Here is a 23,431-nt window from a genome sequence, read left to right as displayed (position 1 = left end):
TTTGATACCATGTTGGAATTTCTAAGCCTAACCCGTTAGAAATTCTTCTTGTGCTATCTGGTTTATTTCACCTACTTGTTTAATTACTTAACAAGTTATTTACCATGTAAATACTGAAAATAAACACTAGTACAGTATCAACATCTACAGATCATCAACTAAAAAAAACAAGCGCACAAGTGACACCATTATTTTGGACCAATGTCCCCAGAAAAACCCAATTCAGGAAAACCGGTGCAGTTATTCAGAGGGTTATATTATTATGCAGTTTGGTACAACTGGGTGCCTAAACCGGCTCACCCGACAGAGAAAAATATATGGCAGCAATATCTCTATATCCGGAAACAAGTATTCAAAAAACCTGTCCCACGAAACCATCTCCGGCACAACTGAAGCTCAGCGCTACCCCTTCTGGCCACTGCGTCAGCCTCCTGCTAACCTGCGTCAGTAGGACCCTTTGTGTCAGCTCCCTGAGGCACTGCGCAGCCTCTAGGAGCCTCTGCATCGCTCCCTCTGCCCTCTGCGTGGATGACGCAGTCTCTCTGGGCTCTGCGTAGCTTGGACTAACTGCTGCTCTCGCTCTCTCTGCTTTTGTGTTGGCCTCCCAGTATTGTCCCTACCTCTCTGCCTCGTACTCACTGCCCCTCACTGTTGATCATTGATTCAACTTTTCTTAGCAACCCCACTCTAGCAAAATGAATGACTGATCACTCTGGTGTGTTCTCCAACTGACCCTCAAGCTTCCTCTTATACTTTTCTTGTTGGTCCATCAATGGCCGAAATTAAATCTCTAATCAACGGCTAAGATTAGATTTCGCTTGATCCATGACTTTTGGAACCTTCTAACCTAGTTTTATATTAATACCCATTAATATTTTATTTTTCCTAAGTTGAGACTTAGGACCTCCATTAAAAATATTAATTATTTTAATATCTCCCAAACCGGTTAGAATCTGCCCAAACCATTTCTGGGTCTTGGAGATCTCATGTACTTTAGCTTCTCCACCAATTTTCATAGCTAGAGCACATCTGATGCTACCCCAAATCAACACAAGGACAAGATGGCACCCCTCAAGTTGCATATAAATAAAAGTGACCTCAATTTCATTAGGCACCTCATCAACTCAACATATCTCCTCTCTCCTCATTTGATTGGTTCGTACAGCTCAAAATTGCAGGGAATCTTTCACACGTGCGAAGGACAAGTGTCACTTACAGGTTGTCGGAATTCCAGATATGTTTCAAGGTGTTGACCAGCGTTGACCAAAGGTTGTTTGACTGTGTTTGACTGTGTTTTTGGTTGGGTTCTCTCTGTTCTACTAGGCCGCACTTGTGGACCTGTTGTCGCGCAGATTGACACGACAACGCTCAGATCGGGGGCTGTCACTCTGATCCCCGGTCCCTCCGTTTAAGCTTGTCTCCCGCGGCTAAGGGGGGTAGACCCTATGAGATGATGAAGACCAACTGCCAAACAGTTGGGCTGGGAGACACGAGACACGATATGATAAGCACTAGATGGATTAAATTTTAAATGATCACTTAGTAAATATTTCAAAAATGTAAACCATGTGTAGCAATCATTTATCATCAAATGACTAGAACAAATGCAGGATATTCGATAAACACACAGAGTTCTTATAATGACCAGAGCTCAATAACGATATCCAGTAATTTAAAAAATTTTGAAGAGATGGATGCCTTTTAACAACCACGCAAAATCATGAATCATTAACCAGATACCATATGCAGCTAATCTTCAAGATGATCAAAACATTCATTCCGCATCGATAAATTTGAATCTCAGCATGATAATTTCCTGAAAATAACCGGATCTGGCAAAAGAAAAATTCCACAATATTTTTATACCTTTTTTTTTTTTTTTTTTTTTGAATAACGAAATTCAAAATCTATTCTAAAGGTAAACTAAAATTTGCCACAAATTTAAAACTAAAATTAAAACTAAAAAAAAGTTAATAAAACTAAACTAGAAAAATTATACGATTTTATGAGTTCGTAAAAGAAATCCTCAAAGTGCAATTGTTTAATAATGCAGCTAAAACTTAAGGAAATCGAATTTATAACTAAAACCCTAATTCTAAGAAACTTAAAACGAAACTATTCGAATGTGCATCACAACCGAAAGGCTCAAGCCGTCAAAAGAGTTACGCTGCACGTTACAGCTCTCCTGCTCATACACATTTCTATTCAAAGGGAATATAGAAATCAGGTCAGAAGAATACGATGAGCTGAGCCTGAGCCAGATATGATGAACGCAAATGTCTCGGTTAAAATCATGACCCAGTTTTCAAGCATAAGGCAAAAATGAACGCGTACCTTGCCTCAGTCGATGGTGATGAGCAGTCGTGAATGCAGGTCAACCGGACGGTGTGCGGAGCAGCTTGGAGACTTACGTTTTTGCTTTCGATGGAGAAATCTGAGCACTTGTAAATGGAACGATCAGATCTGTTACCAAAATTCATGAATCGCTTGACCCGTCCACGTGTTTTACCCACGCTGTCTCCTTCTTTCCTTTTCTTTGAAATTATGCCGACGGTGTGACAGCTGATCTCTGAGGGCAGAACAGTAAGAGGGATACGCCCATAGTTTACGTGATTTCAAAACGTCAAAGTATAAATCGATGCCCTCACGTGCTTTTCCCTTAACGCATTCAGCAGTTTCGTTTGATGGCAGATGGGAATGATTCTTCGTGCATACGCAGAGAGAACCTTCCTCTTTTGACAGGAATTGCTCAGCCAATGCACCGATATATGAATGGATCGCCCCAAAAATTTCGCCCAGGATTAATGTATGCTTTGCAGCCTCTGCAAAACCCTTGCTACCGAAAAGCTAATCCTATACCTGCAAAAAGAAAAGAAAGCCTAAAATAATATATGCCAGAAACTAACCTAAAAACCCTAAACCCTATAGAGCAAAAGTTGAAACCCCAAAACAGTCTGATTAATTTACAGATTTTGGCCCCTTAACAACCAGATTTAGCAATAAGAGCAGTAATATTTTCAGAAAATTTATTTTAATGTAAAACGCTTCAGAAGACCCTGCATGTATTCATAAAAAATATTTCGAATGATAAGCCCGGGATCAAGAACTGGCTGGGCTCATTCAGAAAACACAACCCGGGAGTTGGCTGGTTCAGCCGAGAACTTCCCCTAACGCCCGGTAATCTGAAAAAGGGCTTTCCTGCACAGCTTAAAATCAACCATCAACATAGAAGGAGAAAACAATAGTGAAACCCCGATCAAATGGAGATACCTGCCATTATATTTCAAAATCTGAACTATCATTCAAACCTCAAAGATCAGACAAGATACCTGTGCCTAGATCAATCTTCATTAAGCTATCATTAATGGCTGAAAATAAAATTATGCAGAACAAATAGAACAATCTTACAGCATTTTCAGAAGAGTAACACCAGCAAGATTTTTAACCCCAAAGTCTTCTTTATTGCACAAAAAATGAACTACAAGAGAGCTTCTTCAGCACAAAACTCACAGATCCAATCTGATCTCAACTAACCCCTAGCACCCTATTTAAAGGAAATGATCCCAACGGCTAGTTCGAGTGATCCATGTCGAAATGATCTCGACCGTTGATGAGAATCAAGACATCTTTTAATCTCATCCGTCGATTTATTAAAAAAAGATATTTTACATGCATTCCCTCAAAATATTATTATTTTATTATTTTAGGGTTTTTGCTTTATTTTATAATTTTTATATTTTTATATTTTATTTTTTATTTATTATTTATTATTATTATTTTTTAATTTTTTATTTTTTTTAATTCATTTTAAAATGGATCCTCAAACTTAGCCTTTGGAAAAATCTCCTAGGACCTAGGACTTAGGACTCATGAGGGGATTTAAAACATTTTCCAACCCTCAAGACACTTTACATCATGACTTTTACAATTTACATCTTAAGGGGGAAAACCCCTTTATTATAGACCCTGATAAACCACCCAGTTCTGCAACACAACTATAATCTAGCAGATTAACGCACTAGGATTCTCCTAAAATTCTAATGACAAAATCCATCCCGGCTTTGGGGTCAGGCTGAAGGAAAACTCTGCCGATCATGGATCGGTGAGACGAAAAACCTTCCGAGACGTAGATTACCATTAGAAAGTTAGGTCCACCTAGGCAATTTACATACACGACTCATATCTGCTAAGATTATTTACAATTCATACATGCAGACTGGGTTTACAATTAAAATGACAAAGCTGCTGATGACTGCTGAATGGCACGGACATGTCGATCAAGCGCTGCCCCTTTTTGCAAAGAAAAGGGGGTGTACTGCATGGGTAGTTGACCGGTAGTGGTCAACAGGACCAAAAAACCAAGGAAATCTGGATTGCTTGATTGGCATTGACTTCAGAGCTGACTACAAGTTTGACCGCAAAAACAAGTGCAGATTTTGAGCGAGTTTGACTGGCTGTCTTTGCACTATTTTGGGTTAACTTTGACCAACATTCTAGGTCACATTTATTGTTTCCTTGACCAAGCTCTTTTAGAGATTTGACCATTGACTTTTTGGACTGGTTAAGGCTGACTTTGTTGTTGTTGACTATTGTTGACTTGGATAGATTTACAGTTTCTAAAGAGTTGACTTTTGTTGATTCTCTCTTATCTCTTTTTGGATAGCAACTTGGCATATTGATTTGAGTGGATATTGGATATTAGCAAGTCAAAGCTTGACTTTGACTCTTGGATGATGTACTCTATCTGCTGAACATTTGAAGATAATCTAATAAAAGAAGAATTGCAAAGGGTTTCCCCCTTGTGGGGTTTTTCCCTGATCATTGACCAGATATTGTGTCTCTTGTCTCTTGGTTGTCTTTCATTGTGCATTTGTATAACTGTTCTATCTACTATTTCTCTACTGTCATTAGTTAAGTGAAGAAGTGAAATTGTTAAATTGGATGTTATTGGATATTGTTGAAGTACTAGTTCTAGCATAAAACAATTGATGAAAAATTAATAGATTTGGCTAGGGGTGAATGACCCAAGTCAACTGCAGCATAGGGCATACATTCTTCCATTAGAGCCATGTTAATTTGGCATCCATAGGGTCATGCTAATTAGACCAAGGAAGAATGACACATTCACCTACGAAGCCATGTTAATTTGGATGGGCCCTGTTGATTTGGCCAGGGGTAAATGGCCCAAGGGCAGACCTTCTCTTATGAAGCCACGCTGATTTCGCTGGTCATACCGATTTGACCAGGGGAGATTGATATATTTACCAATGGAACCATGTTGCTTTAGCTAGGGGTAAGGCCCTAATACTCACGTTGCCTGCTTCGGGATGGAGTGATCTATATCTATAGATGTGCATGTGAAGATACTATTATGAATAAAATATATATATAATAATACAAATAACATAAATAACAATAATAATGATTAATGATTAATTAACTAATAATTAGTAGTGAAGAGGCATGTCTCTAAGGACATGATTGTTTGTGAAGAGGTACCTACCTAGGGTATATAAGCAGGCCCTCACCCTCATTTGTAATCATCTCATCAATTCTTTTATATAATATTCAATATACAATTACTTGTCCTACAATGGATGTCTTTGTCTTCGAAGTATTCTGAAGATTATTGTTTCATAGAAGAACCTTGTTCGTTACATTGGTATCAAAGCCACGTTCTCCGATCACCAACCTTTGGCCATCAACTATTTGTCAACCTTGTTGCCGTCAAAGTGTTTCACTACAAGAGTTAGAGTTTCTCCTTTTTGTTCGATTCACTGTCAGGCCTTTGGCCATTAAAAAATATAATAGTAAAAAAAATATTTAAAAAAAGGTATTTAAAAAAAAATAAAGATTACAAAAAAATGGAAGATAAATTATAAAAAAAGTCATATTTAAAAAAAAAAAAAAAAAAAAAAAAATCATAATAGAGTTTAGGCTTCTGTGATCCATATCAAGTTAAGAAAGATTCTTCGTGTGAAACGGTTTCCTTCACCTGCAAGTACCCTTATCACTGCCACGAGCAACCTTTGCTCACCAGCTCTGACCGAGCTCTGATACCAACTGTCACGCCCCTACACCTGCGGTGATCTTCCAACCGCTTGTAGCGAGGTGCAGCACCACCGAGCGCTTTCCTTTTAACAATACTAACACCCGTGGACTACGCCTACTTCAACATGAACATACTTAGCTTATGTTTTTTGCAACTGAATAAAGCATTATCCTTTATACTTTAATGAAACCCATTCTCATTCATTATCCATGTGCAATTAACCGAGAACAACAATTGCAAACAAGTATAAAGGGAGGGGCAACTCCCGAACAGTCTGCCCAACAATATATTATAACAGCTTCTTCAATAATACAATACAAGTAATGCTTGGCAAGCTCCAAGCCAATACTTAGAATAATTTTACAATCAAGGCATAGAACAGCCTTTTAAAATCATGTGCACCCTTGCACAAAGAGGAGTGCTCACCCGAGCCACCTATCACTCTTTATCAAGTCCTGCACACAATATCTGCATAATCAACCTTCACATCTCAACCCGGATCAAAACTCCATTCCCACACAAGGGAAGAACTACACATGAACCATTTGTATTCCCCTTTACCCCTGCGCAGCTGTTTCACCCCTATGCGTAGATTAGAAGTGCGAAGTTGCTTGTATCAAATGAACCGCAGCCTTCCCTTATATATACGCACTTCACTTGTGCGTATCACCTTGGGCCGACCCTTCAAATATTATGGTGAACGCCCAAACCTTTGTTTTATTGCCCGTCGGCTTGGTGTGTGTTCACCGCCCGTCCATCATCACCCGGAGGCCTAACATTCTCCTCCACCTGAAATCGTTGTCGTCCTCGACAACATACCGTCATTCATGATGTTGTCTCCTCCACATAAGGCAAACATCACCGCAACATATGTAGAACCACTGTCATCTGCAATATGTTGTCCATGTGTGTGTCTCCTCCAAAGTGAAGAGATCATCTCATCAACCAACTCTCGATGTGCCCCATTCAGGTCCATGAAGTCCTCTTCATCATCTGCAATGTGCCATCATCAACCATACCTGCTCCATGTGCTTGAGGACTCACTGCCATGAGCAACTAACAATGAGCCCACCTTCTTACTTATCTAACAAGATGTAGAGGGAGTAGAGCCTGAAGGCTCTCCCTCACTAATCAACTCAATCCATCTATCAGGATTCTCAATCTCCATCCTTTGTAGATAAGCAACCCGGTCTTCCTTCTGGACATCCGGCCTTACATATACCTCATCATCATCATCATCATCATCTTCCACTATCTCTAGTCTCCTTGTCAAGTCCAAGATGCTATCTGAAAGTGATCTAATGACCAATGACTGCTCCACAAGCTTTGCCTCAACAGTGGACAACCGCTTGTTCACCTTTTCCTTATCCTCCATTTGCATTGCTCCTACTTTACAATCAGGTCTTGCTGCACCAATGGTAGGCACACCAATGGGTACATCTTCCCTTCCATCATAAATGTAGAGCTTCTTCAAATGTGGCACAATCAAAGCATCGAATTGCTTCATAAACTCCATCCCCAATACAGCTTCATAGTCATCAATCCGCACTATAGTGAAGTCCACTTTCCCGGTCCATTCACCAAGTGTAGTGTCCACCTTCTCAGCTATGCCAATAATGTCCATAGGGGGAGAATTCACTGTCTTCATTTGTGCCTTTGCTGGTACAAACTTCAGCCCAATTCTTCTTGCAGTATCTTCTCCCATGAAGTTGTGAGAAGCCCCACTATCCACCATAGTGAGTATATTAGTACCTCCAACCTTCATTCGAACATACTCTAACTTGTTTCTTTCCAGGTCTCTCTTAGAGACTACTTCTGTAGTAGCAGAAGCACCAAGTATCTGCATCATCCCCACAGAAGCATTATTACCCTCATCATCAGATTGTGTAACCGTAGCCACCTTTAGTTTAGAGGGACAATTCTTCACCGTGTGTGGTCCTTCACATAACCAACACTTCAAAGGTCTCTTCATCTTTGAACCATCATCTGATTTTGGAGTATCATCATTCTTCTTCTCTTTTGGCTTTTCGGACTTCTTCTTCTTGTCATCAGAAGTTTCCTCAAAGTGATCCACCAACCTATCAACTGCAGCAAAAGCTTCTTCAAGTGTTCTAATCTTCTGTCTCCTCACCTCGTTGCGTGCCCAAGGTTTCAATCCCATAATGAAGTTGAACACCTTGTCTTTTTCTGCCATATCATGAAGTTCCAAAGCTGCGCTTGAATACTCTTGCTGGTATGCTTGTAGGCTTCCTGTTTGCTTTATTTACTTGAGTTTGGTCCTTGCTTCCCATGTGTCATCCTGAGGACTGAAGTGGATCTGCAAAGCCTTCTTCAAGTCTTTCCACGAAGTGATGTCATCAGCACTGCCATTGGCAATCTGGTCCACTCTCCTTCGCCACCACATCTTAGCATCCTTTGTCAAGAACTGAGTAGCTACTTTGACTTGTGTCTCACCATCAACCAGGTTCAACCGCTCCAAGTACTGCTCCACGTCCCGCAAGAAGTTGCCAAGAATTGTTGCCTTCCTTGTTCCATCATAAGACTCCGGTTCCTTGACCTTCATATGAGGCATTCCTCCAAATGAATTATGCCCCATGGCCCTCTTCACAATCGTAAGCTCATTCTTTGTATCTTCAAGAGTCTTCTTCAAGTTCACGATCTCTGCAAGACCTTGATTTCTTGATTCCTCAACCTCTTTGACTCTTTGTTCAAGTTGTGCACACCTAAGATCAGTGTACTCATTTTGTGTCTTAAGCTCATCATTCTGTGTTCGGAGTTCATCGAGTTCTTCTTTAAAAGAAATCTCCATACTCTCTATCTTTTCCACCACCTTTTCAATGAACCCAATAGTAGTATCCTTGTCATCATGACTAGACCCGGCTTGAGACCCAGCTGCCATCTCGACCAGCTTCTTCTTCCTTTGTGATCTAGTCTCGACCATTCAACAACTCCACCGAGTATCTTGCAACCTGAACCAACCCTTGTTCCACTTCGTGTGAAACGGTTTCCTTCACCTGCAAGTACCCTTATCACTGCCACGAGCAACCTTTGCTCACCAGCTCTGACCGAGCTCTGATACCAACTGTCAGAGCAAGGTTTGCTCGTGGAAGGTTTGAAGTTGATGACAGGTATCGAGACTTGAACAAGGTTCAGGTGTTGAAGCATTTGAAGGTAGTTTCAAGACTCGGTTTGAGCAGGGTTGCTCGTGACAGTGGAAGCAGGTTTAGCAGAGGTGAAGCATAGTGCTTGGACCAAGCTGATCGACAAGGCATGGCAAGTTTGGGAGAAGGTGAAGGGAAGCTCTTGCTTACCTTATACAGGTTGAAGAGGTTGAAGGAAGAGAAGCCCCGAATCCAAAAAGAACTTGAAGTCTTGGAGAAGAATGTTGAAGGCGAACTTCTTCGACTTGGTTGGACAATGGAGCAAGATGAAGTTGCAGATTGTGCTAACAAGGAAAAGGAAGCCGTGACAATTGAAGATGTTGTAGACATGATATATAACAAAAAAACATAGGAAAAAAACAACAAAAAAATAAAATAAAATAAAAAATTATGTTAGCGTACCTGTTGCTGCTAATAGACATCGAACGCAACCTGACACACCTATAATGCCCGCCAAAATTCCTGCCACCTTTGCAGAGTCGTTGCCCGACCCACTGACAAACCACCACTGTTGTCGTCCCCATCCTGCTTTCTCCGACCACTGTAGATCGCCACAACCATCATATCGCTATGTTTCCATTGTAATCTCTCTGCACAGCATCATACAACTCTGCCAACTGTCATTTGTATAAATCCCAACTACCGATCTGCCTACATATTTGTACCATTTGTCGATACACTCAATGAAATTTTGCTTCGTATAATCCACTGCAAGTATCCTACCCTTTAGTCGGCCAATCATATCTATCATATGTGACCCTTGGGCCATCCATCACGTCCCATCAAAAAAAAAAATGACTTTTTGCTTGGAAAAAATAAATTATAAGGTTCAATTTAAAAGGGGCTGTAAAAGAGATGCTTGAAATGAGATTGACATAGGAAAATAACTATTCTCATAGGAATCGGAGGGGAACTTCGGGCGGAGCGGGAAAATAAACGACGGACCAGGGTTTCGAGTTGCAAACGGAGTTTTCATCCATGGAGGGAAGCCCAGGAGGGAGATCTCCTCCCTCCTACAAGGAGGTGGTGGCCAACAAGGGCAAGAAGCCCCCAGAAAAAGTCAAGAATGTCTCGGGAGAAGGAACGAGCAACTGGGAAAAGGAGGAAGAAGCTGCAAAAATAAAATAGAACAGCAGCACTAAAGACAAGGAGGAAGATGACAAACAACAGGAAACAAAAGAGAAAAAACATAAGGGACCTTGCAAACCCAAAGCTGACATAACACCCAGAGTTGTATTAAATAATCCAGCTCTACAAGCGCACAGGGAGCACATGCAAACCTATGCAATTATCTGCAAATTCATGGGACTATGGCCCACAGAAAAAGCGTTACAAACATGGATCAAATACCACTGGAAACCTAAAGGGAGCATTGAGCTACACCTTGGGTCAAAGGGTTTCTTTACCGTGGTGTTCACTAGTCTTGAGGATAAAGACAGAGTGTTTGAAGGAGGGCCCTACTTCTATGCTGCAGCAGGTCTCTACATGAGGCCATGGAAGATGAACTTTGTCCCGGAACAAGAAACGTTCACTTCAGTCCCGGTCTGGGTTAGACTCTATTCTCTACCTCTGGACTACTAGCAACCTGAATAATTTGCTGCCATAGGCAATAAAATAGGTAGGTTTGTCAGGGGAAAATACACTTCCTTTGCTAGGATATGTGTTGAAATGGATCTATCAGGAGCTCTTTCGGATGAAGTTATATTGGAAGTTTTTGATGAAGAATGGGTTCAAACGGTGGACTACGAGCATATCCCGTTCAGAAGTCATAGATGCCATGAACATGGCCATCTTCTCAGGGATTGCCCTCTAGGCAAAACAGAGAATAAGAGCAAACCTAATGCAACAAAAGACACAGACAGCTTTCACAAGGTGGTACATAAAGGAAAAGGCATCAAAAGGAGGGACAACAGGTTAGGCGGAACCAGTTCCAAGTTCTGGAAGAGGAAGAAGAAAGAACAACAGAAGATCAAGCAACTGAAGGAAGTACGGGAGAGAAGGAAAAAGGTGAAAATCGTGACCAAACATAGGAAAATGATAAGCAGACAGGGACCATGTTGAGTGATACAGAACCAGAGATGGACCAAGAAATGACTTAGAGTGAGATGGAACTGGAGGAAACTGAGCTACAGGAGATCCTGGAAAGAGAGCACCTGGATCTGGAAGGATTCTTAATACAGGGTACTTCTGGTGGGGTAGAATCATTACCTCAGGAGGAGCTCAATAGAATACAACAATTATATTTATGGAAAACTCCTGAAAAGGGTTCAGAGGGAGAAATAACAGGAGCAGGCTGAGTAGTGAAGGAGTGAAAATGTTAAAATCTACTCCGGGTTTAGCACCCAGAAATCCAGGAAAAAAGAGAGGCAGAAAAAAGCAGAATGAGCTACTGATGGAGTGTGGGAAGCTCATGATAGATTCAGGTAAGATGAAAGACCTTACCAGTTACTCCTTCACAAATATTTAATCATGAAGTTTATTTCTTGGAATATTAGGGGACTAGGTAGTAAAAGAAAATAGAGATTGCTTAGCAATAGAATGAAATAGGTGGCTCCAAATATAATTTTTATCCAGGAAACGAAATGCTCCATTCAAAAGTTAAGGCAACTACACAGCAAATGGCTCAGTAGGTTTGAATATCTAGAAGTTAAAGCAGAGAATACGGCAGGAGGTATTCTCACTCTTTGGAACCCGCAAAGAATTGAAATAATTGATGCAGAGGCTGCAAGGAACTATTTATCAGTAGTAATTCAGCCTGTAGGGGATAGGAGTACCTATCTAGTCACAAATGTGTATGGCCCTCAAAGGATAGAGGAGAAACTCAGGCTAACAGATTCCCTTGAGAATCTCAGGGAGAGACATGCCGAAATACCCTGGATCTTGGGAGGGGATTTCAATATGATAAAATCACTTTCGGAAAAAAAAGGGGGAACTAGAGCACTTAGTAAAGACTCTTTAACATTTCAAAGCTTTTCAGAGAATATGAAACTAGTGGATGTGGAAACCAACAATGGCCTCTTCACTTGGAATAACAAGAGAGATGGGGAGTCTTAGGTAGCATCCAAGTTAGATAGATTCATCATCTCTGAGAATCTAATGCTATTAGAAAAGGAAATAGCAGCAAGTGTTCTTCCCGTTGGAGGCTCAGACCACTGGCCAATTCAAATGGTGATCCAGGGTATAGGTACCCCCCGAAACAGACCTTTCAGATTTGAAAATATTTGGCTTTCACACCCAGATTTCATCAGTAAGATTGGAAAATGGTGGGTAGAAGATCTTCAGATTCAGGGAACCAAAATGTTCATGCTTCATAAAAGATTAAAGCACATAAAAATGAGGCTCAAGGAATGGAATAAGAAAGAGTTTGGCAATATCTTTGTGGAAAAGAAATCAGTCGAAATCAAAATGCAGATACTCAACCAAGCTATGATCTTGAAAGGTTTCGATAAAGACAAAAATGATCTAGTGGAGAAACATCACCAAGACTGGGAAAACTTGTGTAAACAAGAAGAAATTTTCTAGAGACAAAAATCTAGAGTCCAATGGCTAAAAGAAGGGGAGCATAATACAAAATTTTTTCACAGATCCACCATGGCGAATAGAGCACACAACAGAATTTCTGCAATAAGAAAGGAGGATGGACAGCTCCTACAAACTCATGAGGAGATAGAGGCGGAGCTAGTTCAACACTTCCGAGAAATAGCCAAGGAAAGTAATCCAGAAAGAGATCATCATATCAAGGACTTAATAAAGCATATACCTAAGTTGGTGTCTAGAGAGGACAATTTCAACCTCAACCGACCAGTGACTGAAGAGGAGGTTAGTGAAATTCTCAATGAAATGCAGAATGGCAAAGCACCAGGTCCGGATGGCTTCAATGCTGATTTCTTTAAAGCTTGCTGGAATATTATAAAAATGGATATTTTGAATGTTGTGGATTCTGGAAGACTCCAGGACAAACAGAACTATCTTGAGAGCTCTCAACACCTCCTTCATCTCCCTGATCCCTAAATAGGAAAATGCTCAAACACCAGATAGGTATAGACCCATAGCACTTTGCAATGTGGTATACAAGATAATATCCAAGGTTGTGGCCAACAAACTTAAACCTCTGCTGCCTGCTCTGATTTCGGGGGAACAATCAGGATATGTTGAAGGCAGACAAATTCTGGACAATATTATTCAAGCTCATGAGGTGGTTCACTCTTTAACCAGCACAAGGAGAGCTGGTATGATCCTGCAACTGGATATAGCAAAAGCTTATGACAAAGTGAACTGGTCCTATATCAGGCAAGTGTTAAAGGCGTTTGGTTTTGATCACAACTGGATCAGATGGGTAATGGCCTTGGTAACCTCCTCCAGCTTTTCAATTTTGGTTAATGGCTCTCCTTCTGAGATTTTTCTTCCTTCAAGAGGGCTGAGGCAGGGGGATCCGCTTTCTCCCTTCCTATTCATACTCATGATGGAAGGTCTTGGCCGGTCTATCAAGCATGCCAGAGTTACGGGCAAAATTCAAGGTCTTCCACTGAAGGAGAATGGTCAGGCTTTGACTCATCAACAATTTGTTGATGACACCATGTTACAAGGTATCCCCAGCATCAAAGAGGCTCGGGCATACAAACAAATTCTATATGATTTTGCCTTCGCTTCAGGTATGGAAGTTAACCTCACCAAATCTAAAAAAAAAATCTTTAATACTCATATTGCTATTCAGAGAAATATCTCCAGAATTCTTGGCATTTAGAGGGACTCCCTCCCTTCAAAGTATTTAGGAATTCCTCTCACGGCAAAGCCCCTGCACAAAAGCATTTGGGAACTGCTGATCAACAAAATGCAGGATAAAGTCAAAAGTTGGACGAGCAGATCCTTAAACCTGGCAGGCAGACTCGTGCTAACAAAGGCGGTGCTCCAATCAATTCCAGTTTTCATGCTATCAGCACTTCCAGCCCCTCAGGGAGTTCTGCAGCAATTCAAAAATATCCAAAGAGACTTTCTCTGGGGTAGGGAGGAAGCTAGAAAGAAGTGGGCCTTGGTCTCTTGGGAAAAAATCTGTAAACCCAAGAATCATGGGGGTCTCGGCCTAGATGACCAGGAGATCCTAAGTAAGGTCCTAGGGGCCAAACTCTGGTGGAGGTGGGTCAAAAATCCCAAGGCACAATGGGCAAGCATATGGAAAGAAAAATACGCTAACTCCTGGCATCACTCTGATCTCATAAGGATGTCTGGTAACATTAAAGGCTCTGCCATCTGGAATAAAGCCTGGGGGAACAAAGGTTTAGTTCAACAAAATAGCTTTTGGGAAATCAGAGAAGGAGACCTTGCTCTTTTCTGGGAGGACAAATGGCAACAAGAACCGAAACTGTTAAGAGAGGATTTTTGGAAACTCAAGCATGAAATGGACACCCAAGGTCTGACTAGAGTGAAAGATTTTTGGGATTATACCCACAACACCGGGAAATGGAGGACTTGGAAGGAGATAAACTGCAGGAATGATAGAATGCTGGAAACAAAAGCTGAGGCTCTTGGACAAATATTGGAACAACGTATGATCTTGGTGTCTGAAGGGCAAGACCAACTCAGATGGGGAAACAACAGTAAAGGCATCTTCAACATTAAGGAGGCAAAAAGTATTCTCCTTGAGCTGGTTACGTAAGCTCCAAACAAAACCTGGCTAAACCTCTGGAGACATCAAGGTTGGATGAAGATTAAACTCTTCATGTGGTTGGTTCTGCAAAGGAAAATCTTGACTTGGGACAACATTCGAAAGAGGGGAATATTTGGTCCTTCTATATGCCAGCTTTGTAAGGCCCAAGAGGAAACTATGGAACATCTTCTCAACAGCTGTAATTTCACTTCCAGACTATGGGATGCTTCTGCCAATATCTTTCAACAGTTTGACAAGGATAAAGAGAGTATTACCAACACCCTTAACAGATGGAGGAGAAATTTCTCAGATAATGAGGTTCTCAACCTAGCTTGGGCTCTCATGCCAAGTTTTATTATTTGGAACATATGGAAAGAAAGGAACAAGAGAATCTTTAAAAATGAAAAGAATCCCGCTTCTCACCTGTTTGATCAGATCTTAAAGCAGATCAAGGAGACGGTCAGCTCAATAGTCAAGAATCTTCCTAAAAATTCCCCCACAAGAGCAGACTTGAGACCTCTCAAGCTGTAAGGTCTGCAGGGGATCACCCCTCTAAGCCAGTACAGAAGTGTAAGAAAAAAGGAATCTGAAAATGAATACTGGCAACCTCCTCCAAGAGGTTTTGTGAAGTTCAAAATAGATGGAGCCTCCAAAGGCAACCCCGGAACAGCGGGCTTTGGGGGAGCTCTTTGGGATGAAGCAGGTAACATCCTCTCTCTATTCCATTGTCATTTAAGAAGAGCGACCAATAACATGGCGGAATTAATGGCAATGGAGCAATGCTTAGATTTGTTGAAGTAGGAAAACTACTACAACATGATCATCGAAGCTGACTCGGAGATGGTTATTAACTCGGTTAAAAGAATCAATTGTGGTTCAGAGCCGGAGAAAGTCTCTCAGCACTGGAAATTAATCCGGGTTTTCCAGAGAATACAGAGTCACCTTCAGGGGCTTTTCTCTGTCAGGTTCAACCATGTGCGCAGGAAGGCTAATAAGCTGGCGGATTTCTTGGCCAACCAAGGGGTCAACTGCAAGGAAACCAAAGTGGTGACAGGGTGGCAAGTAATGCCATTTGACAACCTAAAAACTCTTAGTCTCAAACTTGCGGAAGAGGACAGAGAAGTGTTTCGGGTTTCAACTGAAAAAGAAAGGACTCAATGAGCTATCCTCAGTTGGATCTCCCCTCTTTAATCAAACAGGTAGGTGGAAGGCATATGGAGGCAGGCTTCAGCTGCACTGATAATACCAGTCTCAGGATTCACCAGCTTAAGCCAGGCAACTGGCTTCGTTCCAACAAGTTCAATACAAATCCCGAGTGCAGATTCTTTACCCACGACAAGGCGAAGTGGATCGGCGCGCTCAACTTTCCTGTGGTCTTGAATGGGGCTCAGGATTATGAAGACAGCTATTTTTACCATGGTTCTGCCAGGAGGAAGGAAATACCGCATCCCAAGCGGTTTAAGGGTGATCGCACCACTTTCGATCGTAAGGCAGTTTATGTCAATCGAAAGCGACTCCATACATTTGATGACACGTGGAGGAGAGAGGAGGAGAGAAACCGCCCTCATCGCACGGTAAAGCTCGGGCAAGTCCGCGGTGCGATGTGGGGCTCGTCCGTTGATTGTCGCGGCATTGATCAACGGTCAGATTTTACCGAGCAGCTTGGTTGGGATGCAACGCTATCCAGTGTACGGCTATGCGGAAAAGTCAATTTTTGTTGAGTTGGAATTCCAGCTTATGGGGCAAAGCGATATGTTTTTGGGCTGTCGGATTTAGATGCAGTTGTGTGGGGACGGGGAGGTAAAGTTAGCACGTCTTCGAGAAACAAATTTCTCTTCCACTGTTGGGTCCATTGGTGACTGGGATAGTCACGGTTTTTAGGTTGGTGGTGGGGTCTTGAGGAAAGCTTTGGCTGGTTATTCTTTGGCCCGTCTTCCCTTGTCGAGTCTTAGTCATAGGTTAAGGGCCATGCCTCGGGGGGCGAGCAACCCTGTTCGGGGTCCACAGGGTATGATGGACTGTTGTAAATTTTGTAAATTATTTTTCGATTAATAGTGATGAAAGGAACGTCTCTTGCCTTAGCAAAAAAAAAGGGGCTGTAAAAGAGAGATATTATAAGGGTATCTTTTTTATCCAAGTGGGATATTATCTTGAATAGAAAGGCATAGGAATTTTCTATAAAATATAAGGGTGATATATATTATACAGAATTTTACATAAGCCTATATATACATAAAAAGGTGATTAAACATAAAAATACCTTTTAACCTTTAATAAAATATTACAAGTGTAAAAAGATAGGAGAGGAAACAAAAAGGATCAAATTAAATATTATTATTATTATAAAGAAAAAAGGGTGTCATTATTATAGAAGGGAAAAGATTGAATTTTTAAAATTGAAGGAAAAAAAAAGTGGTTCAAAAATTCAAAAGTATTAAGTTCTTTTTAAAAATTAAAAAGGAATAGTGCCACATATTTTTATAAGGGTAAAAGGGGATTACTTGGAAAACACAGAACGAAGAAAAAAAATCCAGTTCAACTAAAAAAAAGGGCATAAATTCCAATTCAAGATTTTAAAAGGAGTTATATTTAAAAGGGGTATGAAGGAATAATTTTCAAAGGTTTATTTTTAAAAAAAAGTGGAAAAAACGAAAAGACAAGAGTAGTAATATTTTATTATAAATATAGAAAGGGTTACCTTTAACCCTAAGCTTATATCAAAAAAAAAAAGGAGTCTAGTTCAAAGATGAATGAAAGAGCTATGAATTCCATACATAATAATTCTAAGTTTTGGACTAGATGTCCATTTTGTTGAACAGAATATGAGTATTCATTGATTTTTGAAAGTGGCACAATATTTTGTCCATGTAAGAAATTGTTTACCTTGGGAGCATATCAAAGTAATCCACATACACAACTTAAAAGATTAAAAAAAGAGCCTGTAGAACTTCAACGAAAAAATGAGGCATCAAAAAAGAAATATAGGGATTTCAAAGATCGATTTTATAAAGAATCCACATAAAGTAACAAAGAAATTTGGCATTTAAGAGATCATAGTCAAAAATTACTTAAGGTCAAGAAGTCCAAAAAGACAGAAAAAATTAGAAGAAAAAGAATGTCTCAAGAAGAAATTCAACGAGAATTTATCAGAGAAAGAAGAAGAAAAATTGCAATTAAAAGACCTAAATCAAAGGTTATTAGAACAAATCAAGTCCTTAAAATATGAGAAGCTCGAATGCCAAAATAAAGTACGTTACAAAAACCATAATCAAAGTCTACTCACTCAGATTATGAAACTTAAGGATGATAAGAAATCATTGAAAAACAAATTAGAAGAACTTATCATGAAGGAAACATCGAAGTCTGCAAATGCAATAATCCAAATTGAAAAAAAAAGAATGAATATTGATCCAGTGAATACTACAACACAAGATGATGACAAACCAGTGGAAGTTAAAACATATTCAGATGTTCCAGTTCAAACAATGGAAATTTCAAATGATGATTCCGTAGCCAACTCAACAACAACAGTACCTGAAGTAAATAAGGAAATTGCCACACACGTGATAAGGGAAAATCCAACCAGAATAACTCATTATCAACATTCGAACCATAAAAGCAGACAACTAAGTCAGCCTATATATTTGAACCATTCAGAACAGAAACAACAAATTTATGTTCCAAGGAATACTTTAGTTTGTAGAATCCAGTCCTATGATAACAATTCATTACAAAATTCCAGAGATCAAAAAATTCCACAGAAGATTAATCTAGGATGATTAGATCCATTCTCAATCCAACAATTTTGTTTATCACTAAGAGGACTATAGCGTCTTGTATCAACGAAAATCACAGTACCGAGACAAGAAGACATTCAAAACAGAAAAAGAGATCAAGCCTTTTCATCAGTAAGCTTTGAGGACAAAGCTTTTTGAAGAAGAAGGCAATGTTATGAATAAAATATATATAAAACAATACAAATAATGTAAATAACAATAATAATGATTAATGATTAATTAACTAATAATTAGTAGCGAAGAGACATGTCTCTAAGGACATGACAGTTTGTGAAGATGTACTTGCCTAGGGTATATAAGCAGGCCCTCACCCTTATTTGTAATCATCTCACCAATTTTTCTATATAATATTCAATATACAATTACTTGTCCTACAATGGATGTCTTTGTCTTCAAAGTATTCTGAAAATTATTGTTGCGTATACAAACATTGTTTGTTACAGATACACTACAACAACATAACAAGCACATGAACTTTTTTAGTGGAGGAGAAATTTCAACTAAGGAGAAATTTGTTTTCATCCAAGGAGAATACCTCCCTCGCTAAGAGGGAGTGTTGATTTTTGTGTAGCATCAGAAGGTATTCTCGCATGAATAATGGTTCTCCAGGTGAGCCCTAGAGAAATTATGTAGCTTTTTATTTTATTGAGACGGGTTGGCCCAGGAAAAGGTCAAGTCAGCCAGCCTATGAAGGGATGTGTCCCTTGGGTTGTCACACCCCCTTTGACAAGTATAAATAAATGACGTGACATCTCATTTGATCACCAAGCAAGAGAAAGCCTTTTCTCTCTCTTCATCATTTCTATTCCTCTTCTTGAGGCTGCACATGTGAGAAGGACAATTTTGACCAGCGAGTTTGATCTCTGTTTTAATGAATTTTGAACAGGGTTGACCAAGCTATTTTTGGACCGAGTTAATCAGAGTTGATCGAACTAAAGTTGACCATAGGAAGGCCACACGCGTGGACTGTTGACCGCAAGGATTTCACTGCAGACCGCAGGGTTGACTGTGGGACCAATGTTTGACTGCAAACCAATTTGACCAGGCCGAGTTGACCAACACTGAATTTTTTATCTCTGGCTGGTTTGGCCTATGTTGACCAGCAGATGTTTTGACCAGGTTTGACTGGTATTTTGAAATGGATATTGACACAGATTTATAGACAAATTGCTGATTTGTAAATCTTTTTGAAAAATAATTTCTCCTAAGAAAAGTTACTAGGCTTTCTTTGAAGGTTGGGTTTCCCAAGGTAAATTATTGTTTCTATTGTGCATAGTTGTCTTTCTATAATATTTTTATTGTTTCCACTGTGTTTACTGTTGATATTTTATGTGTGTAATTGCTCAGTGATATAAATGGCATGAGAAAATTGTTTGAAGATCATTAGGAAGTAATTATTATATCAGCAAATTGTATTCTTTTCTACTTGTCATAGAATTTCAACAGTTATCTCCCTTGTTGAAGGTTGAAGCTTTCTTCCACTCCATAGTCAACCTAAAGATCAGAGACACTGCTAAAAGTCACTCCTAGTTGGATCTGAAAACCTGTGAAGTATCTTAGACAAAGATGGGGGTGATACAATCTTCTCAACTCCAAACTCACCTCACTGTCCAAATTGAAAGACCAACTTAATGTTGAATGTGATTCATAACCCAGCACTTGAGAGGTAAAGTTGTGGCCAAGGTAAGCATATCTCAATAACCATTATTTTTTAAAACAATCAAAATCTTTTAAGTTTTTCATTTTATTATATAAAATAAAAATATTTACTAGCTTGTTATTTTTCAGAATTTTTAACTTAAGATTAGCTAGTAACCCTTAGGGTTTTGAGCATAGGTTTTACACTTTATCCAAGGGATCAATATAGCTTAGATAAACTTTCAAAAACACATATTTCACAAGTATATTGAGCTGGTTTGTGCCGATCTGTGTTTAATTATAGCCAAACATACTTCAGATTTTGCAGAATCCAAAGTACAAGGGCCTCTCCATGTAAGTTTCTATCTTGAAAACCTTTGTGATAGTTACCAGATCTGTTGTTCAAGTTTATATCATTAATTTGGGACTATTTTAAGAATATTCCAAAATTCAGAAGTCCATTAGATATGCTGGAATTATATTTGGAATGAATTTCAAATAGAAATTCTTGTTATTCTAGCTACAAGAACAACATTAAAAACTTCAAGGAATAAAAGTATCTACACCTCAACAACCCACAATGTGCATACACCCTCATCAAACAAGAAGAACGCAATATACAAGTGGAATAATACAAGGAAAATAATTTAATGTCATTTCACACATTGCAAAGCAAACATGCCATGTATGCACCCCCAAGGTAAATTCTGCCTCACCAAGGAATACACTCCAAGAATAAAATGTTTTCAATGATTCAAGGTCGAAGCACCTGAACAGGGTATGAGCTGTTATGCACTTTAACATGATTAATTAACTATAATATCTAAGCAGTGTCAGTGCGAACGCACAAACCTTCCCTTGGCACAAATACATATATGTCAATACAACAAGATTATATTATAATCATGTGAAATTCTTTAGAGTCCTTTCAAAAGACGTTAATGAATTTCTCTTCTTCGAGCAGTGGATTATTACAAGCAAGCAATACCTCAAAGTGGAAAGCCTTCCATAATAAGTATCAAACTCCTTTCTAATTGGATCATAAAATATTTTAAGCATGGATTTCTTGAAATAAGAGTATGTGGTTAAAACTGATTCTGTTAATAGTTGTGTGACTGTGTCAGATCATCTCAGCTCAGAATAACATTTGAATAATGTAACCCAACTTCATGGTTTCTTTTAGTGATCCCCCAGGTTTAGCTTATGAATGTACATGCATGGAAACTAATTTCCTTTGTGTTTATCTGTTGCTCAAATGAACAAATTTTCAACAGCAAAGTACACATTTCGTATCCAAGCACATAATATTTTAAAGTTGCAAGAATATATAATGTGTCAAAGCATACTTTTAGAAGGAAGGGTGCACGGTTCAAATCAAGACTACGGCAATTTGCTTTATCTTCATCTGAAAGGCCAGCACTGCTACAGACAGCTCCACTGACAGAAACAACAGCGACATTGATAACAAAGGATAACAAAAGAGCCAAGCTGCACTCAATAACATTGTATCTGCAACCATCCTACAAAGAAAACAGGAAATATGATTCAACAGAAAACTCAGAAAAGTTTCCAAAGCTGACACAACCGAGATGTGTCATGAGTCATGACATTTCTTTAGTTAAGGCTAGATGTGACAAACTGATTTTCAGCAATTTTCTAGAACTATGCACTTCTTTTTATTTCTTCCACATGAATGTAGTTTAGTCATATATTGTCATATCTAGATAGAGGCTTCTTAAACAAATTTACAAGGAAAACTGGGTGCCTTTTGATTATGTAGTGATAACTTTATCTTTTAAGCAACTTCATTTATTTACTCTAGTGAATGGTCTGTCTGTGGATAGTAAATTATTTGGTTTTACTCTTAGATAATAGATATATTCTATCATGATTTCAAAAGATCTTGGACCATGAAGGGTCACTTAATAAAAAGATATTCAAAACATGTACATTCATGGACTTATAAAAGTGCCACAAGTTTTAGATTTCATCACATCTTCCTCTTATTTCTATAATCCCCTAGCTGTAAACTAATTCATAATTATTAGTAATCCCTTATGCAAACTTTAACATTCTATAGCAAAGCATTTTACCAATAATTAAAAATTTATGTTCCCATATAGTTGTAAAGTTCTCTACCACCATTTATTTACCATTATACCAACTTACATAATTTGATTCTTGATGGCGGTCTTTTCAAGTTACTATTATATTTGCTCAGTTCTTCTTTATCTACCCAGCATTTGCAATGGGACTGGTATTTTTTTTTGAGGTAATTATTTTGAAAATCCTCTCCTTTTGGCACCCAATAGAGTGTTGGGTAATATGGCCTCCATTGTCAAAGCTCAGTTAATGTTAAATGTTTCCCATTTCATGTACTGCCTACGAATTTGGAATTCTTATGCTCACAAAATCCTTTTTCAAGCCATATAGGAAGAAGACCTTAGAGAACAATAACTTGGCTATATCACCAACTTTCTGATTTATTCCACAACAAATGAATCTTGGCAACTTTTTGAGTCTGTCTAATTTCCGTAAAAATTCGATTATTTTGCTTTGACATTTTTGGTAGAATTGTAACAAACTCGATGAATATGTTTTCAACTTTTCCCATTTGTTCTTGGGAGTGAGTAGTGGCATTAAGTTCTTGGCTAGAATTTCTTTCAAGTTTTTTACTTTTTTTAACCGTAGAAGTTTCATGAGTATTTGAACTTGGGCATTTGGGAGTTCCCTTTGGTGTTAATGTTCATTTTGCCAATATGGGGGATTGCTGCCTTCAAAAGCCTTAGGGAAAGCTTTAGAATTGGTATTTTACATGTTATGTCTTGCAGTTTCCCCTTGGGAAAGAGAGGTTAAATGACTACTTAAAAAAGGTACCCTTGTCATCAATACCAAGGTTACCAAAGTAGGAACAAGAGCGTTAAGAGAACTATTTCCCAAAATACCTTAGGAGCAGAGTGGAGTAGGAACAATTTTTCTATAATATAGATTTTTATATATGATAATGTCTTTATATTAAAAAAATGTACAATGCCGAAATAGTTGTAGAATATATGAAAATATACATGTTTGTGCTACTTGTAGCTAAGATGAGATGGGATAATTCTATTAATGTTCAACAAATGACCACAAATAGGCG

At 39.0% G+C, this 23,431-nt stretch overlaps 1 protein-coding gene across 9 annotated transcripts in view; it reads right to left on the bottom strand.

Moving 5' to 3' along the window:
- LOC149207393 (metal transporter Nramp3-like) overlaps positions 1-23,431 on the bottom strand; it is a 405,254-nt gene that overhangs the window by 208,894 nt on the left and 172,929 nt on the right. For 8 of the 9 annotated variants that reach the window (XR_016252622.1, XR_016252621.1, XR_016252620.1 and 5 more), the window contains exon 9: positions 21,639-21,812. The exons of the other annotated variant lie outside the window; for it this stretch is intronic. Coding sequence is in view for 5 of the 8 variants with exons in the window: in XM_089395708.1 (XP_089251834.1) it covers positions 21,639-21,812 (174 nt within the window). In the remaining 3 variants the exon portion in view is untranslated. The remainder of the gene's footprint in view (positions 1-21,638; positions 21,813-23,431) is intronic. 9 annotated transcript variants of the gene reach the window in all.

The sequence above is a fragment of the Pinus tabuliformis genome, chromosome 1_2, assembly GCF_031772625.1.
Source record: "Pinus tabuliformis cultivar Carrire ecotype Pingquan chromosome 1_2, CPIR1, whole genome shotgun sequence".
NCBI classification, from domain to species: domain Eukaryota; kingdom Viridiplantae; phylum Streptophyta; class Pinopsida; order Pinales; family Pinaceae; genus Pinus; species Pinus tabuliformis.
This window is presented reverse-complemented; position numbering and strand designations above follow the sequence as displayed.